At 37.5% G+C, this 26200-nt stretch overlaps 1 protein-coding gene and 1 pseudogene across 4 annotated transcripts in view; both read right to left on the bottom strand.

The window, feature by feature from the left end:
• IPCEF1 (interaction protein for cytohesin exchange factors 1) overlaps positions 1–26200 on the bottom strand; it is a 170432-nt gene that overhangs the window by 70071 nt on the left and 74161 nt on the right. For 2 of the 4 annotated variants that reach the window (XM_020287278.2, XM_076002851.1), the window contains 3 exons: positions 25207–25259; positions 5047–5086; positions 4247–4416 (listed from right to left, as the gene is read on the bottom strand). In XM_020287278.2, the coding sequence (XP_020142867.1) occupies positions 4247–4416; positions 5047–5086; positions 25207–25239 (243 nt within the window). In that variant the 5' untranslated portion in view covers positions 25240–25259. The other 2 variants (XM_020287279.2, XM_012762427.3) reach the window with 2 other exon arrangements.
• LOC105870101 (isopentenyl-diphosphate Delta-isomerase 1 pseudogene) lies at positions 5152–12313 on the bottom strand (annotated as a pseudogene).

Here is a 26200-nt window from a genome sequence, read left to right as displayed (position 1 = left end):
AATCCACATTCCGGAACTGTGTGTCTGAGGCCCTCATTTATTGGCCCTGGGTCACCTCTAGATGGAGAAGCCAGGCAGCCCAGGGGGAAAAGCTTGGTTTTGGTGTTGGAGAATCCTGCTTTTAAATCCCAGCTCTGCCATTTACTTTTTATGAGGCTTTGAACAAGTTACTTAAATTCCCTGAGCTTCAGTAAACTCACTCGAAAAATGAGAATAATAAAATCTATCTTGCTCGGTTATTATGAAAATTCAATATAATGCCTAACACAGTAGGTTGGCACAGCGCATGTATACTCTCATCCCTTTGTTCACATGAGTCCCCAGACTAGAATGCCCGCCCCCCACCCTCTACTCCTCAAAAGTCCTAATAACATGTTAGCAAAATGGGAGCAGCTGTGCAGGATGCATTTGGGGTCATGGGGCCTCTCTAACAAACCTCAAATGGCTCTTTCTCCCACATTTGTTTTTAAGAATAGAGGTGGAAATCCTTTACTGGAAGGTTATTTTCTGTCAAAACCAGTCCTTATTCACGATCCCACATCTCAAAATTCCCATGGGCAATATAATGCTGACTCCTAATTCCCATTTATTCACGAAACCAACCACAGTTAATTGAGTGTCTATCAAATGTCAGACGCTGAGTAAGGTGCTGAAGACACACCTGTGATCTTGCCCTGTAGAGATTATAGGTACCAATAAAGAGGCTAAGTACGATAATGAGAAAAGTATAGTCTGCTCAGGGAGCAGAAGTGGCCAAATTTAGGTCAGAGGATAAGGCGAGGCCACCTCGAAGAAGGTTATTTAAACTAAAATTTGATCTATGAAGAGGAATAAGATTGATGGGATTGGTTGGGAGAAAGATCTCAGTGGGTGGAGACAGAGCTTTCTGAGCACAGAAACAGTACGTGTAAAGGATCAGGGGACCCAGCCCAGACCACGAAAGGAATTAGAAGTTCCATCCCTGAAGCTTGGGTTGGGGTGGGGAGTGTGGGCAAGTACAAAAGGTACCTCTTACGGAGACTCCCTTGAGCCAGGAAATGAACTTGCCCCTACTCAGAAGAGCAAGAGAAAACAAGATTATAGATTTGAAATCCAGGATTTTACACAGCCTGGGTTTTTGTGGCTGTTAAACTTGCATATGGTTTTGCGGGACTTGGCATGCAATCGGTTGTGATGCGTCACATTCTAAGCACATAAAGTGTGGTGTGAAAAATGGCAGATGAGTCCGTGGACTTGACCTTTCTCAACGGATATTGGGTAGGGCTGTTTGAAGCAGCAACGTGTGGTAAAAAAGAAGGTACGTCACGCATCAACTACTAGATAACAACAACAGCAACAGCAAAACCAGGAGAGAGGGGAAGGGAGGGTGGCTTCCTCAGGCAGTGCCAGGGAATAGTCGAAACAAGCACAGGGATCCAAGGAGATCGCTTGTGATTTCAAAGGAGAATGGCCTAGATTTTATTTCTAGAGCTGTTCTCTCAGAACCCTGTTAAAGGCAGAACGCAGGGTGGTCTCAATTGTGTCATGTGCCCTGGTCCCCAGATGGAGTCGAGGGGTGGGGGGGTGCATGTCGCAACAATCACGGGCTCAGGAGTCACAGGTGCTCGACCGTGAATCTGTTTTCTTCCATTCACTACATGTGTGACTTGGAACAATTTGCACAGTTTCTCATAATCTCAGTCTTCCCAACTTTCAAAACACAGAGACAATTACTACCTCTGAGGGTGTTTTTGAGGAGTAAAAAAGGAGTAGGTACGAAAGGTACCTGGAATCGTCTATCCCTTGGCATAGCGTAGACACTGAGTAAGAGGGGGCTCTTACTAAGATGCTATTGGCTCTGTTGCCTTTCATATCAGGCTACATAAGAAAGTGTCAGTGACAGGGCTTGTGTTTCCTCAAGATTAAGGAATACGGAAGGTAGAATGAGAAGTCTCTGCTCATTAAGCTTAGGTGCTTTGGGAGCATGAATAATGAATCTGAATTCTTTGAGTGGCAGAAAGTAAATAAATCATCTTAGCTTGAGGGTATGTGCTTGGCCCTTATTTCGCAGTTGATATTCACACAGATAACAGGAACATGCTAATTAAGTGTTCAGTGAGTAACCTTTTTCCTGTCACAACAAACATATAATTAAGATGTCAGGTTATATGTGTGTGTGTGAGAGAGAGAGAAAAAGAGGGAGAGAGGGAGAGAATAAATTCCTCTATGGAAGGTCCTTCTGTTACATACCATTAACTTAATCCTATAGTCCCCTGAGATAACAGCAAGTTTATTCTCCACTGGATGTTGCTAATCTAACTATGTTCAGGTGCATGACTTGCAACCTGAATCCTGCTGTCAGTGTTGGCATGAAAGCAATTCAGGACAGAGTGCTTGAGTAATGTTTTAAAGCTCTATCCTTTTCCTCTATATCTAGTCTGCCACCTGTGGAAGCATGAGGTCCCTAACACCTAAAATAGGTAATTCATTGCTCCTCTAAGAGATGCAAAAGCCAAATAAGCTGATGGAACCCAATATGTAGCATGTGAGGTTCAGAAGGACTTGCTTTAGATTCTGTGAAGACAGAGGCAGCACCCAGAACTTATCATTTGCCACAACTAGCCAAAAGCAAGGGCCTAAAATAATCCTAACCAAGAAAGAGAAATTTTTATTAACCTTAATTCCTCTTAAGAAGGAAGCTGTATTTGTTTAGGACAACTCCTTATAAGAGAAGGCGAGACCACAGCCCAGGTTGCCTTAATTTGGGTAAAAGTATTCATATTAGGTGAGATGAAGAATGAACATACCCCAGGTGGGAATAAGAAAAGAGAGAAAAAAGAAGAGAGTGGGCAACTGCACACTTTGCCACGTGACTTTCTTGAGAATCCCCTAAAACTTTGATAAAGTTGTTAAAACTCACCAAATTCTTACAAAAAATATATTTTTATGGAACTCCATGAGGAGCTTTGTACCATGTTTGGTACATTTTGCTTAGGTACAAAAATGGTGTGAAGCTAAAGCATTAAGCTTGGGAACAGGAGGAGCAGAGAGGCAGACAGATGAGTGTGCTTGTTCCTAGGCTCTGAAATTGGATTCCAGTACAGTTTAAGCAAGTCTTTAACAGATAGGTGCCAGTGCCTAGGGGCATGTGGGTAACACAGATTTTTGATGAGTGGCCAGTGGTTGTAAACTTATCATCTAAAACTTTGGTCTACAAACACGGTGCAGCACTTACTTTGTATTTATAAAGTTGCAGGTGTTACAGCCCTGTTGCTTGAGTGGTGGGCATGAACAAGTCGTTTCAAAAGATGAGTGTCACCGAAAAAGAATTTTTCTGGCCTATAAGCCATTCCTAAGTACTTTTCCCTTAATTGATTAAGGATATCCATTGCTGATCTTCACTATACCACAAAGAAACTCAAGCTGTCCTGAGACCAACAGTCAACTCCACTGGGATTAGTGGTGAGGGTTCCTCCTTGGAAAAGTCTTTACTCATTCCCTATTCAACATCATGGTTTTCAATATGTTTCAGGCCATGAAAGACCAGCACACCTTCTATCAACAACTTTATTTCCAGCTGTTTTCCACAGGAAACTAGCCTGCGAAGCAGACCACACCAGTGTACTGCCTAGTACAAGGTAAACTAGGCAACTATCTTACCAAGTGTTGCCCGAGCATGAGTAGTTTAATGCCATCCCTGAACACACCAAGGAAAAAAGAGACAACAGCCTCCAACACAAAGCCAGCACCCAGGTGAGTGATTCCAAATCAACCCCCCTAATACACAGAGTCAGAGGAAAGGACGGAGAAGACAGTAAAAGAGGAGGAACGGAAATAGCTTCATTGAACCGAATCAACTGAGATCTTTGATAAGCTGTAAAGCTGATTCCCTTTTTAGTAGAGAGATCTTAACAAGGTAAAGTTCCCATATTAAGTGATGTCCACATAAATCCTGAAACTACTAGAATCTCTCGGAACAGTAACATTAACAGAACCTCAAAGCCTCTTTCAGCAAGGAAATCTCTTTCGACGCCTCCTTCCTCCCCAGCCAAATAGTAGTCGAGCAGGATGGTTTTCTACCCCGTAAAATACATTAGAATAACCTACATATCTACTGGACCAGAAACGGTTTCTATAACTTATGTGTTTAGCTCTGTTCCAAGTCCCAGAAATCAAAATTAACTTTCCCATGAGGATCACCCGAGCTGTGATCTTCACTGCACCCTTTGTTAAAGAGGCTGGGAACAGGGGGAAGAAAGCTACTCACCATTTGATTGCTATACCAGTACAGAGACGACCCCTTCAGCACCACCCAGAACTTTTTCCATTTGTTGCTTAGGAAACTTCCCTTTTCCTTTTTCTTATACAGCCATCCTTGGCAGTCAGCGTGTCCCAGATCTTTACATGATATCCTCCTCCGACTCATCCTGAAAAGACCTGCAACAATTACATGAAGAGGTAGTTAAGGTATTAAACTGATTTATGTGACACATTGAAAGGCAACTCCTAATTGTTTACCTCCTGGGAGTTGAGTTTTCCACTAAGATTTATGTAAACTTACTGAAAAAAGGGGGAGAAGGGGAGCATGTGTCTGTCTTATTTTTAAAAATTCATCTGATGCTTAGAAGGTTTAAGATATGGCCAAAGAAACAGTGAGACTAATATGCAAGTATTAGTCTAAGAATATCATTCACCAAGAATAAGTTGAACAAATTAAAATCATGAGGCTGGCAAGCACATCGTTGCAGTTACCCAGCTCCTTTCAAGAATAATAGCAGTAGTTACACGAGAGACGTTAAGGGGTTAATGCCCACCTAAAAGCACAGCTACTTCCCGACTCAGAGCCGGCTTTTCTAAGCTCTATTGACATACCACGAGGGATTAATCCAAATGAACAGCATGTCGTCATTTCTTCAGATCGATTCAAAAATAGCCAAAATTAATCTGTCCTCCACCTCCTCATATTAGCGGTAAAACAGACAAAAATCTGATCCCAAGGAAGGCATCCACGAGAAAATCCACACTCACATGAGCAAGGGGATAAAGAAACAAAAGAGATCTAATTACCTTGAGTTTTCTTCCTCGGCTTCTGACGCAAGGGAACCTGCTGAAAATGCAGGAAGGAAAGAAAAGAGGAAATTTCTGATTGTGTTGTAACATTTGTAAAGAGAGAAGGAGGGAGGAGGTGGCAGTGTTTATGAGCAGGATGGAATCTAAAAAAAACTCTCCAGGCAGAGCTAACGGGGAGCTTAGAGCTGAGGCACAAAATGTGCTAATTAGAATCGATATACATTGAGCTGAGCTGAACCTGAAAAAAAAAAAAAAGTCACAGAGCATTTATCACTAATGTTTCCTGTTCCCACCCACAGGCTGCTCTCTCACTACCACTTTGGTTATGATAGCACGCTGTTCACGGAAGTTTTTAAGAAATCATAAAATAGTTCCCCTTTTATAGTTTGGTGAGAGGAGGAAAAATACATCCTGCTTCTATTCTTGCAATTTCTAAATAATGATGATCATTTAAATAAACCTCAAAGATAAGTATTACCATCTCAAATATTACAGGTTCATTTGGGACTATTAAATACACGGTCCTGCTACCACATAGGGTTACACCTAAACCACATGAATTAAATATCCCAGAAGAAGAAATTCCACAACCTCTTTTAGTGACATCTCCATAACTGTGGATCCTCCTCATCAGGAAATTCTTATTTATAGCCAAATTTAAATTTTTATTCTGTTTTTTAGTATCTCTGATAATTTCTTACATATTTTATGGAAGATAAATTAGTTACCACCTACTATTTTGTACTGGCTTTTCAAATATTCAAGTCAGACATAAGACAATATATCTGAAATACACATTTTATTCACAATACATTTTAAACAAATGTAAAAGAGGAGATTATCAGCAAAAATAGAAAACAAAAAAATGCTTTCAAATGACTGTGTGTGTGTGTGTGTGTGTGTGTGTGTGTGTGTGTGAGAGAGAGAGAGAGAGAGAGAGAGAGAATTTTGGCTGAAAGACGTTTCCTTTTTCCTCTATATGTAAGCTGAATTTATTCATGTTTAAATGACAATCTTTTATGTTAACATGTAGAGAATTCAGAAAAAAATAGTATACAATTGAAAAGCAGTTCTTAAAGTTGGTGTGTAATCTTATAACAGCATCTTATAAGTTATTCTAGATGTGCCTGGCTTGTATTCTACATATCTAATTATTGATCTAATGGCTATTGTATATGGTTCTGTTATATGTTTGAAGAGGGAATATGATATGATGGAAATAGGATTTTTAAATCCAGAGGCCCAGAATCAATTCATGGCTGTCATAATTAGTAGCTGTGTTACCCAAGAAGTCAATCTCTGAATCTGCTTCCTCATTTATAAAATTAAAACATTTATAATAATTCTAATTCTATAGGTCTCATAAAGATTTGGCAAGATTTATTTGTGAAAATGCACTGAGAACTAAACAACATTACCTTATATGATATGTAATACATCATTGATATAAATAAGTACTTCATATCTAATAAATGAAAAAATTCATAATAATTTTTTATGATAAGCATGACATGTGTTTTCTTCAGCAATGATAATGAAGCCAAAGTGCTTAAATTATATTTCCTGGAGAATATAGATCCTGGGAAATATTGCACTTTTTATTTTTGAATGTTAGAATAAAACTTTATCCTCAAAGAAATTAATCATCCCTAAAGACAAAGGGAATAATTGCCCTGAGTTTTAAGCAAAGCTAAACATGTGACAATCATGGCATGTTACTGAAATCCAGGCAAGTTATCATGGAAAGGCCCTAATCTCTGCCCCTCTTTACAAATATCTCCACACTAATCTGCCTCTTGGTTGAAAATTCCTACCATTCTCGTAAATCATTTCCTGAGGTCTTTTTGATGTGCCAATATCTGAAATCAATAAAATCCAACTAGTATGTATTGGCCAAGTATTTTGCCCAAATACATATGATATCTGAGTAGCTAAAACTTAGCTGAGTGAGAGCCAGGACTAAAAGCAAAGAAGTGAGTAAGTGACATTAGATGGTGGGTAAAATTTGGGAAATCTGCAGTCCAGGAGTCCCCAGAGAGTACTTAATACAAACTAACAGGCAGGGGTAGGAAGAAAAGGGAATTGCAGACAGTCATTACTAGAGTGCTCGGGCCCCAGACGAACAAGATGAAATTACATTAGTTCAAACAAAAAGGGCAGCTTTTAAAAGAACAAGCGAGAGTAAGGTCCCTGGAGGACAGCTTCAAGCTCTGCAAAGGCAGCAGGAGGCAGCGTTCATGCCAACACTCAGACTGGGTACTGCGAGTCCGTCTCCTCCACCCAATCCCTATGAGCTCCCAGTGGGACCGGGACCTTCCGGCTTCATCATCAAACTCCATGGCTGCTTCCAGGGAAAGCCCCAAATCAAAATGTGAGCTTTGTCTCAATTTCTCCTAAGACCAGCCCTTGGTCTATTCTAGGTTCTTGTGCCTAGGATGGGATGAGAAAGACAATATCTCAAACAAAGTGAGCAGCACCCAAATCAAAGAAAGTTCTTTTTTTATTTTCTTAAGGAGGGAGAGGAGCTTAGTCATTGAGTTAACCCTGCTTTGATAGTACTTCTCCTAAAGCAAATTATTAACTGTTAAAACTGTTTCCCTTGGCCAGAAACAGACCGCATATTACAGAAATAACAAATTCAGGCAGTCTCTGTTTCACTTGATATGTACTTGCATTTGAAACCTAAATTGGTTTATATGAGAGAATGAAAACACTCTTTGAGAACTTCATTGCGTCTGAGGTACATTTTACTCCTCACAACAGGAAGTGGAACCGGAGAACTAGTCAGTTTCAAAAAGATCTTATGTGTGGTTTTTTTAGCTAGGTAAATGAAAAAAAAAAAAAAAAAGCAAGCAACCAGTTGAGCTTTTTATGAGACAGTTTTTCAATAAAGGAATTATAACTCCTTATCATCATAAATACTCAGAGCCCAATAAGATATTTTCTCGTACTCTTTTCTTCCAGTTTGGATGTTGTAGGTAAAATTGAAGAATTATTCTAAACATCTGCACTTGCCCTAACTTGGTTCCAAAATTTGGGTGAAATTTTTCTTTGAAAATATATATGTCTTCTTTGTTGAAGAAGTATATTTTTCTTTTACTTTTTTTTAAGATGGTTTCAAAACTTCATTTGGCCAGTAATCACTCAAAAAACACAAAAAAATATACAAAGGAAGCTACTTTGATGTTGAACCGACTAACACCCAGATTACAGGTAACTATTATATTGCCTTATAATCCATACAGTAGTTGTTAAATCTTGCAGGCACCATTTACCCCTTGATGTATGAGAATTCACAGGAAGACAGTTTGTTATTACATCAAACCTCATAGCAATTCTGACCTTTAGCAAAGACTATATAGTGACATGCTGGTACATAGTCTCTCTGGTTGCAAGAGCCCTGATTTGTATTAATAGTATTTGCCAATTTCTAAGTTTTCACATCATTGACAATGTCAAGCTATCAATATTTTAACAACCAAGCCACAGAAATTCCTGACTATTTTAGAGCCAGGCCAAATTGGGATAGAACTGACAGAACTGTTAGGGCTGTTTCTGCACAAACATCTTTCCTTCTTCCTGCAAAACTAAGCTCAATTTTTAAAGGGAATTATAAAGCTTTTAATTAATAAAATTTTACCTGCGAAAACACATGAAAAACTTGCTTAATTTTTTTGAAGACTAACCACCTTAAATATCACTTAATCAATTAATATGAAATGAAAATCTCTAGTAGTGAATAATGGAGACAGATAATAAACAATCTAATAATAATAGATGCAGTAATTAAAGCCGTGACAGCTAAGAAATCTGTATAAAGCTTTTACTCACATCATGTTGACCATGTGCCAGGTGCGGCTCTGAGTCCTTTCACAGACACCCATATTGAGTCTCACAACCACCCTTCTGGCTTAAGTACTATTATTATACCCATTTTAAAGAAGTGGAAACCAAAGCAAATGGAGCTTCAGTATTTTGCCCAAAGTCACGAAACCAAAATGCAAATAGGTATTTCAAGAATAAAATCCACAGAGTAGTAGACTGTGAAGGTATTTGCTGCTGTCGTGTGAAGGAGTAGGGCAGGTGGGCAAGGACCAGAGTGGAAGGGAAGTTGGACAGCATGGCACTTTCTGCCTAGAAAAGAAACAGAAGAAGAAATTAAAAATGGAGAGCTAGGTAGAAGTGAAGGAAGGAAAAGAAAGGAGAAAAGGAGCTGAAGGAAAGAAGCAAGAGAAGAGGAGACGAGGAGGGTGAAGACAGAATGTAGGAAATTGGGAAGAGCAAAGTGCCAGGGAAAATCCCAGCGTTTCTAGCTTAAACAACTGAATAAATGACAGCAATGTAGAGAGCACAGTTGGAAAAATATGTATATTGGCTCAGTACTAAACATATTTACACTGATAGACATGTGAGGCATCTAAGTGGAAATAGTCGTTACATTGTAGTATTTAAGGGTTTAGGGATTTGGAGAAAAATCTAGAACAAAGATACAACAATGTTACTAATTAATGTATAAATAGTAGAAGTCTGGAATTTGAACAAGATCATCTGAAGAATGAATAGAATAACAAAGACTCAACATCAGAATTGAAAGAAAGAACAACATATCTCAGCAAAGCAACAGAAACCTAGTGAGGAGACTGTGCAGTTACAACCGCCAAAAAAAATAAAGAAACCCAGGAGAGGAAGAGACCCACGAGAAAGGTAGATCCAAACCTTTAAACACAGTCAGTGTGACAGAAAAAGGAAAGAGTGATTAGAGATTTGGCAAAAACAAGTTTCATTGTTGTTTGGGGCTAGAAGACCATTCTGAGAGGGGTGGGGATGAATGAGAACAGAAGAAATAAAGACAGCATTGCAGACTACTCACTCTTTCAAGAATCTTTCCTGAAAAGAGGAGTCATGACAGTGACAGGAGGGCATGTGCCAAAGGACAGCAATTGCCACCTGCCTCCTTCAAAACCAAGCTTCTGTGCTTAAACTCTCCATTGTAGTAAGATACAGATGCTTACTTAGAAAGCAGTTCAACAATACCGAAACAAAACCCTCAACTGTGTTCATATTCTGACTCATTAATTATACATTTCTTTCTTCCTCTTTTTTCTTTTTGACTTTATTTTTGAGGGAATAAAATATACAGTTGTATGTCTGTGTACCCTTCCTTTTTCCATTTCTCTCTCACCCTCCCCAGGTTACCTGAATGTAATGTTCATCATTCCCTTGCATTTACTCTCTATAAACAATATTTGAACAAAACTATAAAGAATAGCATTAATATAGACATTTAGATTTTTTTGATAGGTTAAATTAAGTTTTATTTGTTCTCCTTCATTTTACAATAATCTCTCCAAATTGTCTTTTACAAAAGAGCATATACAGGGTGTGCGTGATACAAAATTATTAGTTGTGTTTTCTACACAAGTTGGAAATGATCAGTGTATTGTATGAGAATTCTCCTAATAGGAAACCAAATTTTTTTAAAAGTCATTCTAAATTTACTAAGTAGAGAAATTCTGCAGTAATCATTCACCTCTACATTCACACTCTAGGTGTTTTCTCATGGTCAACAAACTGGCTGAAGTGATTTAAGTTATCCCGCCAATTAAAGAGAAAAGGCTCTACAATAATTTTAAACCATGATGTCATGTTAATTTCACCATTAATTGCTTTTTTCAGAGGTTCTTCTAGCTCTTCCTTTGACATATAAAAATAGCTTTTAACCTCATTGGGATCCAGTTTCCACATCACATTCTTCTTCACAAACAGAATGTAATCGATTTCACGTTCACCCCAGATCCCATCAGACTGGGCCTTGTAGTAAATTCGTGTCAAATAATTAATTTCTTCTGCAGGAAGCTCTTCCAGGGAAATTTTAGACCTCTGTGCTGCTCCCCATATTCCAAGGGCATCCTTTTCCTCAAGGTCGCCTGCATTACTTAACCAATGGCTGCAATGCATATTAGTAAAACAATCTGGAAAGGTAATCTTAGCATCCAACCTCTGCTGTAGCAGGGGTTTGTTTTCCGGGTTGAATAAGAAGACACTAAAAGCCCATTGCAATAATCCTTTCTTAATGTTTTCGTTCAGTTGACAATTCTTCTTGGTCTCAGCCCCAATTTTATTGTCATTTTCATCAATAAGGATACACATCTCTGCCAAGAGTTGAACCTGTTGCTTATCCAGATGGTTGGTATTTATCTCAGGCCATTGTTACAAAATGTCTGATCTGCCCTAGAACACTGAGCAGACTCTGGGCCCAGACACCAGCCCGATTTGGCACAGTGACATTTAGTTTTTGATACTGTGCTTTTGTAATTTTTTTCCATGTTGATTATGTTGTTCTAGTTCATAGTCAAAGCTGTATAGTACTGCAGTGAGTAAAACATGCCACAATTTCTCTCTTCATCTATTGATGTATATTTAAGTTCTTTACAATTTGACACTATCAATAATATTGCAGTTAATAATTTTGTATAACTTCCATTGTGCATATATATAGCTAGCTGTCAGGGCTAAGTATTTATCTGCAATATATAAAATTTTTAGTCCTCTACAGCCAGGAATGCATTTTGGTTGCCCATCTCAGAATTTCAGAAATCGCTCCCTATATCTCTGTCTCCCTGTTTCTTTCTTTATTTTTTCTCTTTCATTAATTTCTGCTCTTAATTTATTATCCTTTTTTCTTTAAATTTCTTTGATTTTACTCTGTTATTCTTTTTCTAATTCCTAAAACTGATGTTTACCTCATTCATTTATATTTGTTTTTAATCACCATTAAAAAGTGGGTAAAAGGCATGGACAGGTATTTTTCAAAAAAAGAGAAACAAATGGCCAAAAAGCATATGAAAGCTCAACATCACTAGTCATCAGAGAAATGCAAACTAAAACCACAATGAGATGCCACCCTCCCCCTGTCAGAATGGCCATTATTAAAAACTCAAAAAACAATAGATGCTGATGTGATGCCATGAAAAGGGAACACTTATATACTGTTGAGGGAGGGATGTAAATTAGTACAACCTCTGTGGAAAACTGTATGGAGATTTTTCAAAAAACTAAAAGTAGATCTACCATTTGATCTAGCAATTATGCTATTAAGAATCTACCCAAAGAAAAAGAAATCATTTTTATAAAAAGACACCTGAACCCAAATGTTTATTGCAGCATAATTCACAACTGCAAAGATATGGAACCAACCAAAGTGCCCACCAACTGATGAGTAAGTAAATAAAGAAAATGTGGCATATATATATATATATATATATATATATATATATATATATATACACACACACACACACACCATGGAGTACTACTCAGCGATTAAAAAAAATGATATAATGTCTTTTGCAGCAACTTGGATGGAACTGGAAGCCATTATCCTAATTGATGTAACCCAGGAACAAAAAAACACAAATACCATGTTATCATGTGTAAGTGGGAGCTAAGCAACAGATATGCATGGTCATACAGAGTGACATGATAGACACTGGAGACTCAGAAGGGGAAGGATAGGAGGGAGTACAGAATGAAAAATTACGTGTTGGGTTCAAGGTACACCATTCAGGTATATTAAAAGCCTAGACTTCTTCACTATGCAGTTCATCTGTGTAACAAAAAAAATGTGTACCCTGCCCTAAATCTATTTAAATAAATAAATAAAAGATACATCACAAAACAAAAATACATGTAGAGTTATAAATGCACCTCTGAATTTCTACTTTACTTATATTTTCCTAATTTTCCATTCTAAATCATTTCTTTATACCCAATAAGATATTCTAGTGTATATTTGTAGGTTTTTTAACATATGTGAATTCTTACTAATTTTTTCTTTTTGATTTCTAAATTCATTGCATTTTGGTAAAAAAACATGATCTTTACGATATCAATTTTCTTGAAATTTTTAGCATTTATTTGTAACATTACATAATCAAATTTTACGAACATTCTATGTAAGACTAAATCAAAATTGTTCATTTTGCTTTTCAAATCTTTTATATCACTCTTTCATTTTTGTTGCTGAAATTAAAGCTTTATTAGTATTTCCATCCTTTTATTTTCAATCTTTTTGTGTGGTTGGTTGGTTGATATGTTTTCTTCCTTTTCTTCCATGTCATTTCTCTGATGATTAATTTAGTATTTCTAAATCTGTCATGCATATAACATATAACTCAGGACATTTTTTTTTTTTTAACTCAGGACATTTTAACTCCTGCTTGAATGCCTATTCTCTTGTTATTGCACCTAGATGTTTATTTTCCATTTAAAAAGGTTAGTATTATATTCATCAATAATAAATGTATTATTATTAAATTGTTATTTGTCAACCAGAAATCATAAGTTTATCAATTTCTATGCTTGCCTTTGTTTCATTTTATCACATATCATCCCATGAGAAGCACTTTTCTGTTTAGTAGAGTACCTCTTTGAATAATCCTTTTAACAAAAGTCTGTAGGTAGTAAATTCTCCATCTCTATGTGTATTGTAATGCCTTTATTTTGCCCTCAAAAGTGAATGGTACTTGAGGTGAGGGATAAAAATATTTTCACCTGGCACTTTGAATATTTTGATCATTTGTCTTCTAGCAACTATTGTTAAGGATGAGATTCCTGCTATCAGTTTGTCATTCACTGTATGTATTTTTTCCTTTTACTCTTTTAAGACATTCTCATGATTCTTGATTTTCTGTGATTTTATCACAGTATGTCTATTTATAAACTTATTTTTATTTATACTGCTTGATCCTCAGAATGAATTTTTTATTTGATACCTTACAACTTTTTACAAGCATGGAAAATTAACAGAGATCTTCAAATAGTGCTTTTCTGCCATTTTCTCATTCTCTCCTTTTGGGACTATTATTACATATATATTGGAGATGAGTGATTTTTCTTCCATGTCTTAGCTCCTTTTTCTTAATTTTGAATCTCTTTACATCTCTATGCCATTTGTGTCTTGTATAAATTTTTTAGATCTGCTTCCAAGTTACTAATATTTTTTAAAAGCGCCCAAAGTAGAGTTTATGTCATTTATTGAGCTTCCTATTTCAAGGAATATATTCTCATTTCTAATATTTCTACATTTTTTTTCAAAACCCACTTATACTTTATTACTTGTTCCTAATTTTCTTCCCAAAATTGTTAAAAGATTCTTTGAACCTCATGCTTAAATTTTTAGTCAGGGTTTTAAAAAATTATTTAATTTAAAATGAAGTTATCTTCTCATTTTTAATTCTATAGCCTGTCTTTTTCAGCATTATTATTTTGAACATGTTTTAGGATTTTTTTTTTTTTTTGTAGTCAATTTGGACTACTATAACGGAATACCATGGACTGGGCAGCTTTAACAACAAATATTTATTTTGGACAGTTTTGGAGGCTGGGGAGTCTAAAATCTAGATGTGGGCAAGTCCAGTGTCTGATGAGAGCCCTCTTCCTGGTCTGTAGAAGGCCATTTTCTCATCGTATCCTCACATTGCAGGGGAGAAAATTATATCTCTGTGGTCTCTTCTTATAAGGGCATGAATCCCATTCATGAGGGCTTCATCCTCCTCACCTTATAACCTCCCAAAGACCCCACCTTTGAATATCATCACTTTGGGGATTAGGGATTCAACATATGAATTTGGGGAGTAGTACAAAAACATTCAGTTCATAACAGAACTTAAATTTGCAGAATTGTAAATACAAAGGTTTTATGTCTGCTCTTTGTCTCTCTCTCTCTCTCTTTCTCTGTATAAGGGAGGGTGTGTCCGTCACTCTGTCTCTCTCTTTCCCTCTGTGTTTATGGCTCCCTCTGTTGTGATTTGGAGGTTGCCACCACCTAATGTAGAACTAGTCCGACAATCATGTCCTTATTTAATTGTACAGAATCTTGTATAGCCAGGCCCAGACTTATGATGGTTCAACATACAACGATTTTACAATAGTGCAAAAGCATTCAGTAGAAACCATACTTTGAATTTTGAAGTTTGATCTTTTCCTGGGCTAGCAATATGCAGTGTGATACTCTTGCATGAGATATTCAACACTTTATTTTAAAATAGGATTTGTGTTATGTGATTTTGTCTAACTGTCGGCTAATGTAAGTGTTCTGAGCATATTTAAGGTAGGCCAGGCTGGGCTATGATATTCAGTAGGTTAGATGTATTAAACACATTTTTTACTTACAGTATTTTCAACTTATGACAGGTTTATCAGAATATAACGCCATTGTAAGTCAAGGAGCAACTGTATATCCAGTCACAGGTCCAGATGGTGACTATGTTAGCTCCTGGTTTGGAGCCTATGTCTGACTTTCTTCCTTCCAAGGCCCACAGTTTGCTTAATGTGTAACCTCGGGCAGTGGTTTGGCAACTGTCTTCTTTTTATCTTCAGGCCTTTTCACAACTGGGGAAGCCCCATTAACCACTGTCATCAAGGAGTAGCTCTCCCCACATTTAGTGGAGCATTTTTTACCCCCAACCCCTTAACCTGTGGCAGGAGTCAACCTACTCCCTGATTCCAGATGAGGTGCATCGGGCCCTTGGCTTCAGTCAATCTACTGCTGTTCATTTCTGACCCACAGATATGATTACCATGTTTCTGAGACTATCCCTTTTTGGTTTTCTGTTTCTCTTTGTCTATCACTACTGTATGTTTGAAAAAGAATGGACTGTCTAAGTGTGAACTCACTCATCCATGGACAGAAGTCAGTCATTTCATCTATAAGATTCCATCTAAAAATCACAATGCAAATGATAAGCTAATCCCTTCCTATATTGGCCTCAATATACCACCAAAACTTATCTATTTCTTATTTCCTCAATATCTTCTCTATTCTGCAGAAATATCAGGGACTTTAACATCTCCATACTTTTGAATTCTTTATTTCCTTCCCCTATTCTTCACCTGATGAACAGTTACTCAGCCCTCGACTCCCAGGTCAAATGCCACCTCCACCTTAAGCCTTCTCTGACTTTAGAAAGCAATTGGTTCTTATAACGAGCTCATATTCACCCAGTTTTTTCCATGTATAGTCACTATAATAACTGGTTTATGTTGTCTGCAGAGATCTTCATGGTAGGTCCTATTTTTATCCTCCTTTTCACAGATGAGGAACAGCAGCTTGGTATGGTTAAGTAACTCCTCCACAGATCACGCATAACTAAGCAGCAGAGCTGGGATGGGACCCAGGCCAGCCAGACTTCTAAACCTATTGTTTAATTACATGTTCCTCTGATGTTCTGTCCTCTGTATTCCCACCATGCTTTGCTGGTGTCTCTGAAATAGTTATTATCATCTGTTTATCTGTGTGAATGCTGTGGTGCATACATTGTGGTAACACCATCCATCCATTTGCCAAGCCCAGAATCTGTGAGTAAGCACAGACTAGCCCTTCCCTTCTCGTACACATTGACTCAATCACCACACCTGTCCGGGTTGCTTCCCATTGTTTATCAAATGTCTCTTCCCTCTCTCTCCACTATTGCTGCCTTAGATCTGTATCAATTCTTTCTTAAATAATAACCAGCTCATTGCTGGTCTTCCCTTCTCCAATCCAGACCCTCAAAACTCCATTCAACACACCACTGAACAATTATAACACTGCTGAAAATACTTCAGTGACTTCAAGTTAGAATCAATGCTCTGGAACGTCATGCCCTAGAAATGCAGCACCTAGCCCAACGACTGACACATGGGAAGCACTCAAAAAATATTTAACAAAGAGACTAACAGTCTTATATCAATGTTTCTTCCCTATGATGCCCTTGGTAAGCATGATGCCTTCCTGTGTGCCTGGCACAGAGTGGAGATTTGACAAATATTTAGAGCACCATCTACTGCTTGATTACTCAGAGCTGTAAAAATGCCTCCTCTAGTAAATAACATCAGCAAAGTTAAGCAACACAAAAGTTGTTCTAATACTTTCCTCACTCCCAAAGTGGCATATTCATACAGAAAGCCCCATAGGATGGACTTTCCTTAAACCTGAACCCACACAGAGTTGATTCTTTGTGTTTCCTTGAAGGTAAAATGGACATTTGATGGGCAAATCTCTATTTATCTAAAATACTATTTCCTTAAAAACACAGTAGTTTTCTCTAGCATCCTGTTTCGACTGATACTCCAAATACTGAGAATCTAGAACCCAAGAAATATAGAATGCACAGGGGTGGGGGCATGGGGACAGAAGCGAATGAGCCCAGCCCACTCTACCCAGTAATCTAGTTCCCAGATGGCTTTTGCGCCCTTCCCACCTGAAGTCCTGTGACAGCAAATGTGTTCAGTAGTCTCCTGAGTTTGACCTTGTGCAGAGCAATTTGGGCACCATTATCTCGGCATAGATATAGTCTAAAAACAAACTGCCAACGGTTTCGCTCTTTCTAGTTGATCAGAAATGTGAAAAACAAACTCCTCACTCCCTCCCTGAATATCACCACATCCTTGAGGCTCGCTCCATGAGCAAAGACGCAGAGTGACTAAGCTGTAAGTAAGGCAGGTTTCATGCAGGCAGAAATCATGCCTGGCCTGTTCACCGAACATATTCACATGAAGACCAGGCAATATATGTTTTGTGAGTAATGAATGCAGAGCTTTCTTGTGAAGCAAATATAGCACGTGCCAGTTTGCTGTTAAACAAACAGGTGAGAGCCCAGGCAACAGCAAATAACCAACCACAGTGCCAGACACAAACATTCATTCACATTCACTAAACTTTTCCACATCACCATGAAAACTCAGCAAAGTGACCATGATTTAAATGCATAAGCTTTTGTTTTAGACAAAAAATTGTAGGAGCTTTGGGAAAATAACTATGTATAAGAGTGAAAGAGATGATCTGTCTCATTCCCTCGGAGCTTTGTCACCCTTAAATCAAAGCTGTTTTCCATTCTTAGCTAAAACATTATTACTAAAATCTATCTAAGACCAAAGAACTTTCTAATCAAGCCTTGAAGATTCATACAGGCTAGTATTTATTACTTATTTATTAATATTCATTTTAATGAGAAACTAATCATAAAAGAAAACTAAGCAATAGTGATTTGGTGCATAATACTTTGTTAGCACCATAGTGTGATACATGGAAAATATCATTATCAAGGACTATGTAAATAAATTCTTAGATATGGTTGGGGATTGTACTGAATCTAATAATTATATGGAAGATTTTCCAATGCACTATGACCCAGATCCTAAATGTGGATATGTTAATTCTTTCAGGCCACAATTTATAAAGTAAATCTTTAGTTTATTCAACAACCAGTTGCGGCACAATTCCTCTGTGCCAAGAACCAGAGGCTCAATGGCAAGCAAGCCCCGCACCATTTCCAAACATGGAAGATAGATAATTCAACACGGGTAATCAGGTCTGCATATGAGTGTTAAAATGGGGTCCAAAAGAAGCACAGGGTGAGGCAGTTCACCCAGAACTGGGGAGTGAGGGGAAGCAATCCTTGAGTCAGTAAAATCAAAGACTTGAATAAGCATTCCTTTCTCTCCACATCCATACCAGCATATATTGTTTTTGACTTTAATAATGGCCATTCTGACAGAGTAAGGTGGTATCCCATTGTGGTTTTAACTTGCATTTCCCTAATGATTAGTAATGCTGAGCATTTCTTCATATGTTTGTTGGCCATCTGTCTATCTCCTTTTGAAAAACCTCTCTTCATGTCTTTTGCCCACTTTTTAATGGGGTTGTTTGATTTTTTTCTTGCTGATTTGTTTGAATTCTTTGTAGATCCTGGATATTAGCCCTTTATTGGATGTATAGTTTGCGAATATTTTCTCCCATTCTGTAGATTGTCTATTTACTCTGATGATTATTTCCTTTGCTGTGTAGAAGTTTTGGAAAACAGTATGGAGATTCTTCAGAAAAATAAATATAGGCCATTCAACCCAGCAATCCCACTACTGGGTATCTACCCAAAGAAAAGAAGTCATTTTATCAAACAGACACCTGTGTCCAAATGTTTACTGCAGCATAATTCACAATCACAAAGATGTGGAATCAACATACACGCACACACACACACACACACACACACACACACACACTATAGAGTACTAGTAAGCCATAAAAAAGAACAAAATAATGTTTCCTGCAGCAACTTGGATGGAACTAGAGACTGTTATCCTAAGCAAAGTATCTTAGGAATGGAAAGAAAAACAAGCACCCATGTACCCTCTAATAATTAGGAACTAATCAATAGGCACACACAGGTACAAAGAGAAATAAAGGTCATTGGAAATAAAGAAGAGGGAAAGGGGAAGGAAAGGAGGGGTAAAAACCTACCTATTAGGTACAATGAACACTATTCAGATGATGGGCACACTAAAAGCCCCAGCTTAATCACTGTGTTATCAAAAGGTATCCACGTAACAAAAACATTTGCATTCCCTTAATATTTTGAAATTTTAAAAATCAAAGACTTGAAAGATAAAGACCTGAGCATAACAGGATGTGATACAGTGATGCAGATATGGTCCAGCCTGCATCGACCGTGGAGGGGGAGACAACAACCGTAAGAGTGACAAAGTCACGTCACACAGGGCCTCGTAAGTTGTGTTTCAAGCTCTGAAGTTGGCCTGAAGGACAATGGGACATTGAACCTGTGTAAGGAGGCAAGAGGCATAATCCGACTTGTGTCTGAGAAAATTTGCCCTGGTAGCTGTGCCGTAAGTGGACTGGAGGGCGACCTGGGCAGACACAAGAGCCCAGCAAGGAGCAGGAGCAGGAGAGTGCTGTGGGGGCAAAGACAGAGAAATTGTTAAGAGATAGAACCTGTAGAGCTCAGTGCCTTAATACTTTGGGTTCTGCAGGACACTTAAGCTTTGAAAATCCTGTTGTTTCATTTAGAAGAGAGGAAAGAGTACTGTCAGGTAACAAAATACTCAGCTTAGCAAAAAAGATCGGTGCTGTTCTAGCGCCCACATAATAAAATTTTGAATAGTACTTAGAACTTGGATTTAAATTCCAAATGATTTTCTTAACACCATTTCCCATACCAATCTTCATGATAATTATCAGACTAAGATCAACAAGAGTGCCTTAATTGTATATTCCTTCCCCCGTGGGATGGTAAGCTCTTTATCTTCCTACCCCAGCACCAAGCAGAGTGCTCAGCCCAGATAACTCAATAAACGTTAGTTTAGTGGAAATGAAGTGTAATACAGGATGTGATTAGGTCAAATGTGTCAAACCTACTGAAACTACGTAGCAGAAAAATAGGTCTCCTGTGCTACATTTTATTTAGAGAACAAATGACAGCAGAAAATTGAACTAATTTTCTGAATGGAAAGATAAAGTAGGGTAACTGCTGAAAAGCAGCTGGAAGAAATGCTTAAGAGAAATGTTCAGCAGTACTGCCCAGACACTGATGGCGGTGAGACAAAAATAACAGACACACAGACACACAAGGAGGGCCGGCTGATTGCGTCTGGGAGTGGAGATGGCTCATGAAATGAGAAAGATCCATAAATAGCCAGAGTTCACATTAAAAAGGACAGAAGTCATTTGTGCTCAGGACTAAGGGGGACTGGGTTGCTTACTACACTGGTAATAGCTCTAGATTGGAATCATACAGATGATATGTTAGTCCTTGAGTAATCACATCTGTGAACTTACTCCAATACCCAGGATTTTATATATATATATATATAAAAAAATTGGCAGTCTGACAGAAGGGTTATGATTATTCAAGACTGATTTTGACTTCTTGTACAACATGGACCTTTCTATGATATAGGCACTGAAACTAAAGCAAATGGTGGAAGAAGGATTGGTGTCTCAGTATGGAAACATTTTTAGAGAACTGGAAAAGCAAAAAAGGGAGAAATTATAATGTATTTTCATAAATATATATATATATTTTTTTTTTTTTTCCAGAGACAGGGTCTTACTGTGTCGCCCAGGCTGGACGCAGTGGCACAACCAGATCACTACAGCCTTGATCTCCTGGGCTCAAGTGATCTGCCCACCTCAGCCTCCAGAGTAGCTGGGACTATAGGTGTGTGCCACCACACTTGGGGTATACTTTTTTTTATTTAAAGATTTATAGCTTTTAACTTGTCTAAAGTCAGTTAAATCCCCAGTTCCTACCTGGTACAGTGCCTGATACATGATAGAATAAGGATAGGTAATGGGTGAATATTAAATGAATTCTTCAAAGAATGAATTACTTTGTTAAAGTGATTAAGTGTTCTCTTATTACCTTAATTTCCATTTCTTCTTAAAGATATAAGATGAAATTCTTCCAGTTGGAAGGCTACATTCTTTCAGTGGAAAGGGTGAAGAGATGTAAGAATTAAACATTACATTACCTTTCCCAAGGATCAGACAATCCTAATTCTTTTTATTTCCTTGTTCCATATAACACAAACACACATGCTTATAATCACATGCATTTTTTCTTTTTAAAAAATTTCGTGAACTTTAGTTACTCTGAACTGTAGTCTTCCTGACTCTATTTTTACAGATCTGTGATATTCATTTGCTTTTACCATTGACCATAGGACCCTCTTTTAACAGCCAGTACATATGCCTTCACATCTGCTGCTAGCAAAAGTCTTTAATTGCAACCACATTTATAGTTGACCCTTTAACAAAACAGGAGTTAGGGGCACGGACCCCTTGTGCAGTCAAATATCTGGGAGTAACTTTAACTACCCCAAATCTTAACTACTAATAGTCTACTGTTGACCAGAAGCCTTATAGATAATATTAACAGTCAATTAACACATACTTTGTGTTATATGTATTATAAACTGTATTCTTACAATAAAGTAAGCTAGAGGAAAGGAAATCATAAGGAAGAAAAATGCATTTACTATTCATTAATTGGAAGTGGATCTTCATAAAGGTCTTCATCCCATCATCTTCACATTGAGTAGGCTGAGGAAGAGGAGGAAGAGGAGGAAGAAGAGGGGTTGGTCTTGCTGTCTCAGGGGGTGGAGATGGAAGAGGTGGAAGGGGAGCTGGAGAGGCAGGTATACTCATTGTAACTTTATGAAAATACATTATAATTTTTCCCTTTTTTGCTTTTCCAGTTCTCTAAAAATGTTTCCATACTGAGATACCAATCCTTCTTCCACCATTTGCTTTAGTTTCAGTGCCTATATCATAGAAAGGTCCACGTTGTACAAGAAGTCAAAATCAGTCTTGAATAATCATAACCCTTCTGTCAGACTGCCAATTTTTTTTCAGTCTTTCAGAAGAAGACTGCTTCTTCTACGTCTCCTTCCTCGTAATCTGGCACTGGTTCGGAAGCACTCATCTCCACCAAGTCATCTTCTGTTAATCTTCTGGTGTGGTGTCTATTAGCTCTTGAATTTCTCCAAGATCCATATCTTGAAACCCTTCACCCCCACCCCTCACACACACACTTTTTTGTCATATCCACAGTCTCTTTCATGATTTCCTTGATTGACTTTGTCATAAATCCTGTGATTCATACACAACATTTGGACAGAGTTTTCTCCAACAGAAACTTATTGTTTCAGGCTTGAGGACTTTCACAGCTTTTTCTGTAACAACAACGCTGTCTTCAATGGTGTGATCCTTCCAGTGTTTCATAACGCTCCCTCTTTTGGGATTATCTTCCATAGCCTTGACAACCCTTTCCATAGAGTATTGTGTGTAATGAGCCTTAAAGGTCCTTGTGCCCTCTGATCCAGAGGTTGAATTAGAGATATCATGTTTGGGGACAAGTAGACTATTTTGAGACACCTTTGGTGTTGAACTCATGGGGTTCTGGATGGCCAGGGGCACTGTCCAGTATCAAAAGAACTTTACAAGGAAGTCCCTTATTGTCAAGGTACTTCCAAACAAAGTACTGATGAAACCAATGCAGAAAAAGGGTTCTTGCTGTCCAGGCCTTTTTGTTGTATAACCAAAAGACCAGCAGCTGGTGTTTATTTTTGCCCTTCGAAGATGAGGGGGTTGGGGGTTAGAAATCTTAGAGATAAGGGCAGTCCTGGCCATAAACTTGACTGCATTTGCACAAAATAGTAGAGTTGACCTATCCTGATGCTCCCTTTTCTTCCTTACTAATAAATATCCTTTGTGGCATTTCTTTTCCAGAATAGGGCACCTTCAACCACATTAAAAACCTGTCCAAGCATTTCTTAATGGCATCTGGAAATTCATTTGCTGCCTTTTAATCACATTAGAGTCTACAGGTATGACTTTCTTATAGCAATCCTGCACCCACATAAAAGCTGCAAGTATTTTGCAAAAAGGGCAAGGGTTTTGCACCTGTGAGCATAGTTGCAGCTGCAACTTCATGAATTTCCTTTTCCTTTTTCTCAGTGGTTCTTATGCTGGATTCACTGGTCTTAAAATGGTGGACAACCACAGCTTCAGACCTCAATCTATAGTACATATCAAGCAATTCAACTTTTTCCTGTATTATCATGGCTTTTCTCTGCTTCTTAGCAGCACATTCAGCAGCACTTCACATGGATCCTATAGTGTTATTCAAGGTTTACAATATTGCATTAAACACAGTGAAAAATACACAAAACCGTGACAAGGAGATCACTTTTTACTCCAATATGCAATTTAATGGAGAGACACTGCTTGTGGGAAATGATTGGTGTTATGTAGCCTTTTAAGAGGATATGGATACTCAGATATTCTCAACACTTGAGCTCACCAAAATGACAACAGGAAGTGGCTACAAAATTATTACACAAGTACAGTATTTACTATAGTTAATTTTATGCAGTTGTGATTTAATACTGCATGTTTACATTTCTTTACATTTCTCTCAACTATAAATGTCATCATGCACAGTCTGTGTTTGTGTGCAAAATTTTCAATAAATTTTAACTTTTTATAATATATTTGTGTATACTTTATGGTAGTAAATGATAAAATAGATTAGTATCTACATGTATTTTATGGATTCACGACATGCCAGATTTTTTCTTAATTTTTTAGAGGCTATGTGGTTAATTTGTGAGTTGTCTCAAATTGTTACAAATCTCCAAAAAATTTTTCAATGCACTTGTTGAAAAAAAAATCTGTGTATAAGTGGACCAGTGCAGTTCAAACTCATGTTGTTCAAGGGTCAAGTGTATTCTCTTAGTTGTTCCTCTTATTCATATTCCTTGTAATTATTCACATTTTTATTATCAAAACACATCCACCATTCATGTCCAAGGCATCACACCTTCCTTTACTCCAAGTTTTAGAGGACAAATTTCCTACCATACATAACTGGCTATAATTTGTATTTTTTATTTTTGGTTCCTGCAGTCCTGGCTCTCAACATTTCCACCATTTTTCATCACTAACACACTTTTCTTCCTTACTTATAAGTACCAAAATTAAAGTGCTTTCACTGCCTTTTCTACTTCTGGGATATGAAACTGTTAGCAAGACAAGTGGAGAATTTATCCGCTAACCTCCAGGCTGCTGCTGTCTAGTTAACTTACTTTCTACATCACCATTACCACAGCCTGCCTTGACATCCCTCTTCTAATTTGCATCAGAAAACCATTGTCCACATTCTCGATTTGGCAGGAAGTGTGCACTATATTCTACCAAAAAAACCACTTCTGATTCTCCTTTTGGCTCCACTCCAAAAAACTCTGTCCTATGCATCCACTATGAGGTCATTAGATTTGCCAAAAGGTGCACACCATACAACCCCACATGATTCCACAGCCCCTTCTGTTAGAAACATCATGCTACTGATATAAATGTCCTAATTCTTCCCACCCACCCCCCGCCCCCGCATAAGTTTCCTCATCTAATAGCAATAATATACCTGCGCAATTTACTTACCTATGTTAGGCAAACTTATGGCCATACATTTTTTTCAAATCCACAATTTCAGCATAATTAACGGAATTTTTGCTACAGAGGTTGCATGAGAGACTACATTAGTATCATAGCATCTTCTTAAAACAGAGATAATTTTATGTACAGTGTATTAAAATCATGGTTATGTTTCTTGATCTTTAACAGTAAATAGCCAGAGGCCTTAAATGCTTGGTGACCATAAGAACCTTGAAACCTAACAACAAGGTCATTTGATTCCATTGTTGCCAATGAAATGGGGGACAATAAATACTGAGCCAAACCTAAATTTAACTTGCCTATTATGTCACTCATTCATCAAGCTGACAATATCTATAGCCTGAGATGTTTGAAAGGGTACTTACAAGAGTATTGCCATCGGTAGCCATGTATGACATCAGATTGGTAGAAATAAAAGCTGGAAAAGAAAAGATTTTTGGTTAAATATGGGATTAAAATGTTCATAAAATCATAGATCTCTTTGGGTGGGGGGGAGAAGGCATTCCTGTTATGATGGATGAATTTCACAATGAAAGCAATTCATTAAATGGCTTTTTATTACAGAAATTAATAAGTCAACTGTTTAAAATTGAGTTCACAAAATAAGCCAGAATTTCATCTGCACACTTGTCAGTATTCTTACACATTTAATATTGAATTAGATATATTTCTTGAAAAGCGAAAATATTTTCTTCTTCATGATGAACAACGCAATGTAAGATTTGGAAATATTTGAGGCACTGCTATTATCTAATTTCAAAAATGTGATCATGCCCCTTCCTCAGAAGTCCCAACTTTAATACCGAGATGAGCCCCTTTTGATGCAGCACATTTTGAAGTGGATTACCTGAAAAACAAGACACTCTGTGGTTTCAAGAAAAGCAAATGAAAACAAAAAGAAAACACCTTCATATTTTCAGACTTTGACAAGCAGGAACTTGTTAAAGATCCAGAAGCCACTGAAACTCTCCCTAAAGCAGAGAGCTTTTCAACTTTTTCCCAGTGACACCACAAGTACAGGTGCATGCCCAGATTGACTTCGTTTCTTACACCAGTCATCCCCAAATTATCAAGAATGCATACCCCTATTTAATGTCAAAAATGCCAAATTTGTATTACATAGGTATAAGACATTTATTTATAAAATGCAAAAGAATAAACCATAATAAAGAGATTGATAAATTTACTTAATTTTAACTTATTTATTAATATTTTTTTAAAAAACCACTAAAATCTTAATTAAAAAAATCACATCACCAGCTGGTGAAAATATCTGAAATATACATTTCCTATAGAAGAATCATAATATAGAGGATGTTCATACATGCCAGTAAGAAAATTAATTGCAAAGTAATAGAA

This window comes from Microcebus murinus, chromosome 5 (assembly GCF_040939455.1).
Source record: "Microcebus murinus isolate Inina chromosome 5, M.murinus_Inina_mat1.0, whole genome shotgun sequence".
Classification (NCBI taxonomy): Eukaryota; Metazoa; Chordata; class Mammalia; order Primates; family Cheirogaleidae; genus Microcebus; species Microcebus murinus.
This window is presented reverse-complemented; position numbering and strand designations above follow the sequence as displayed.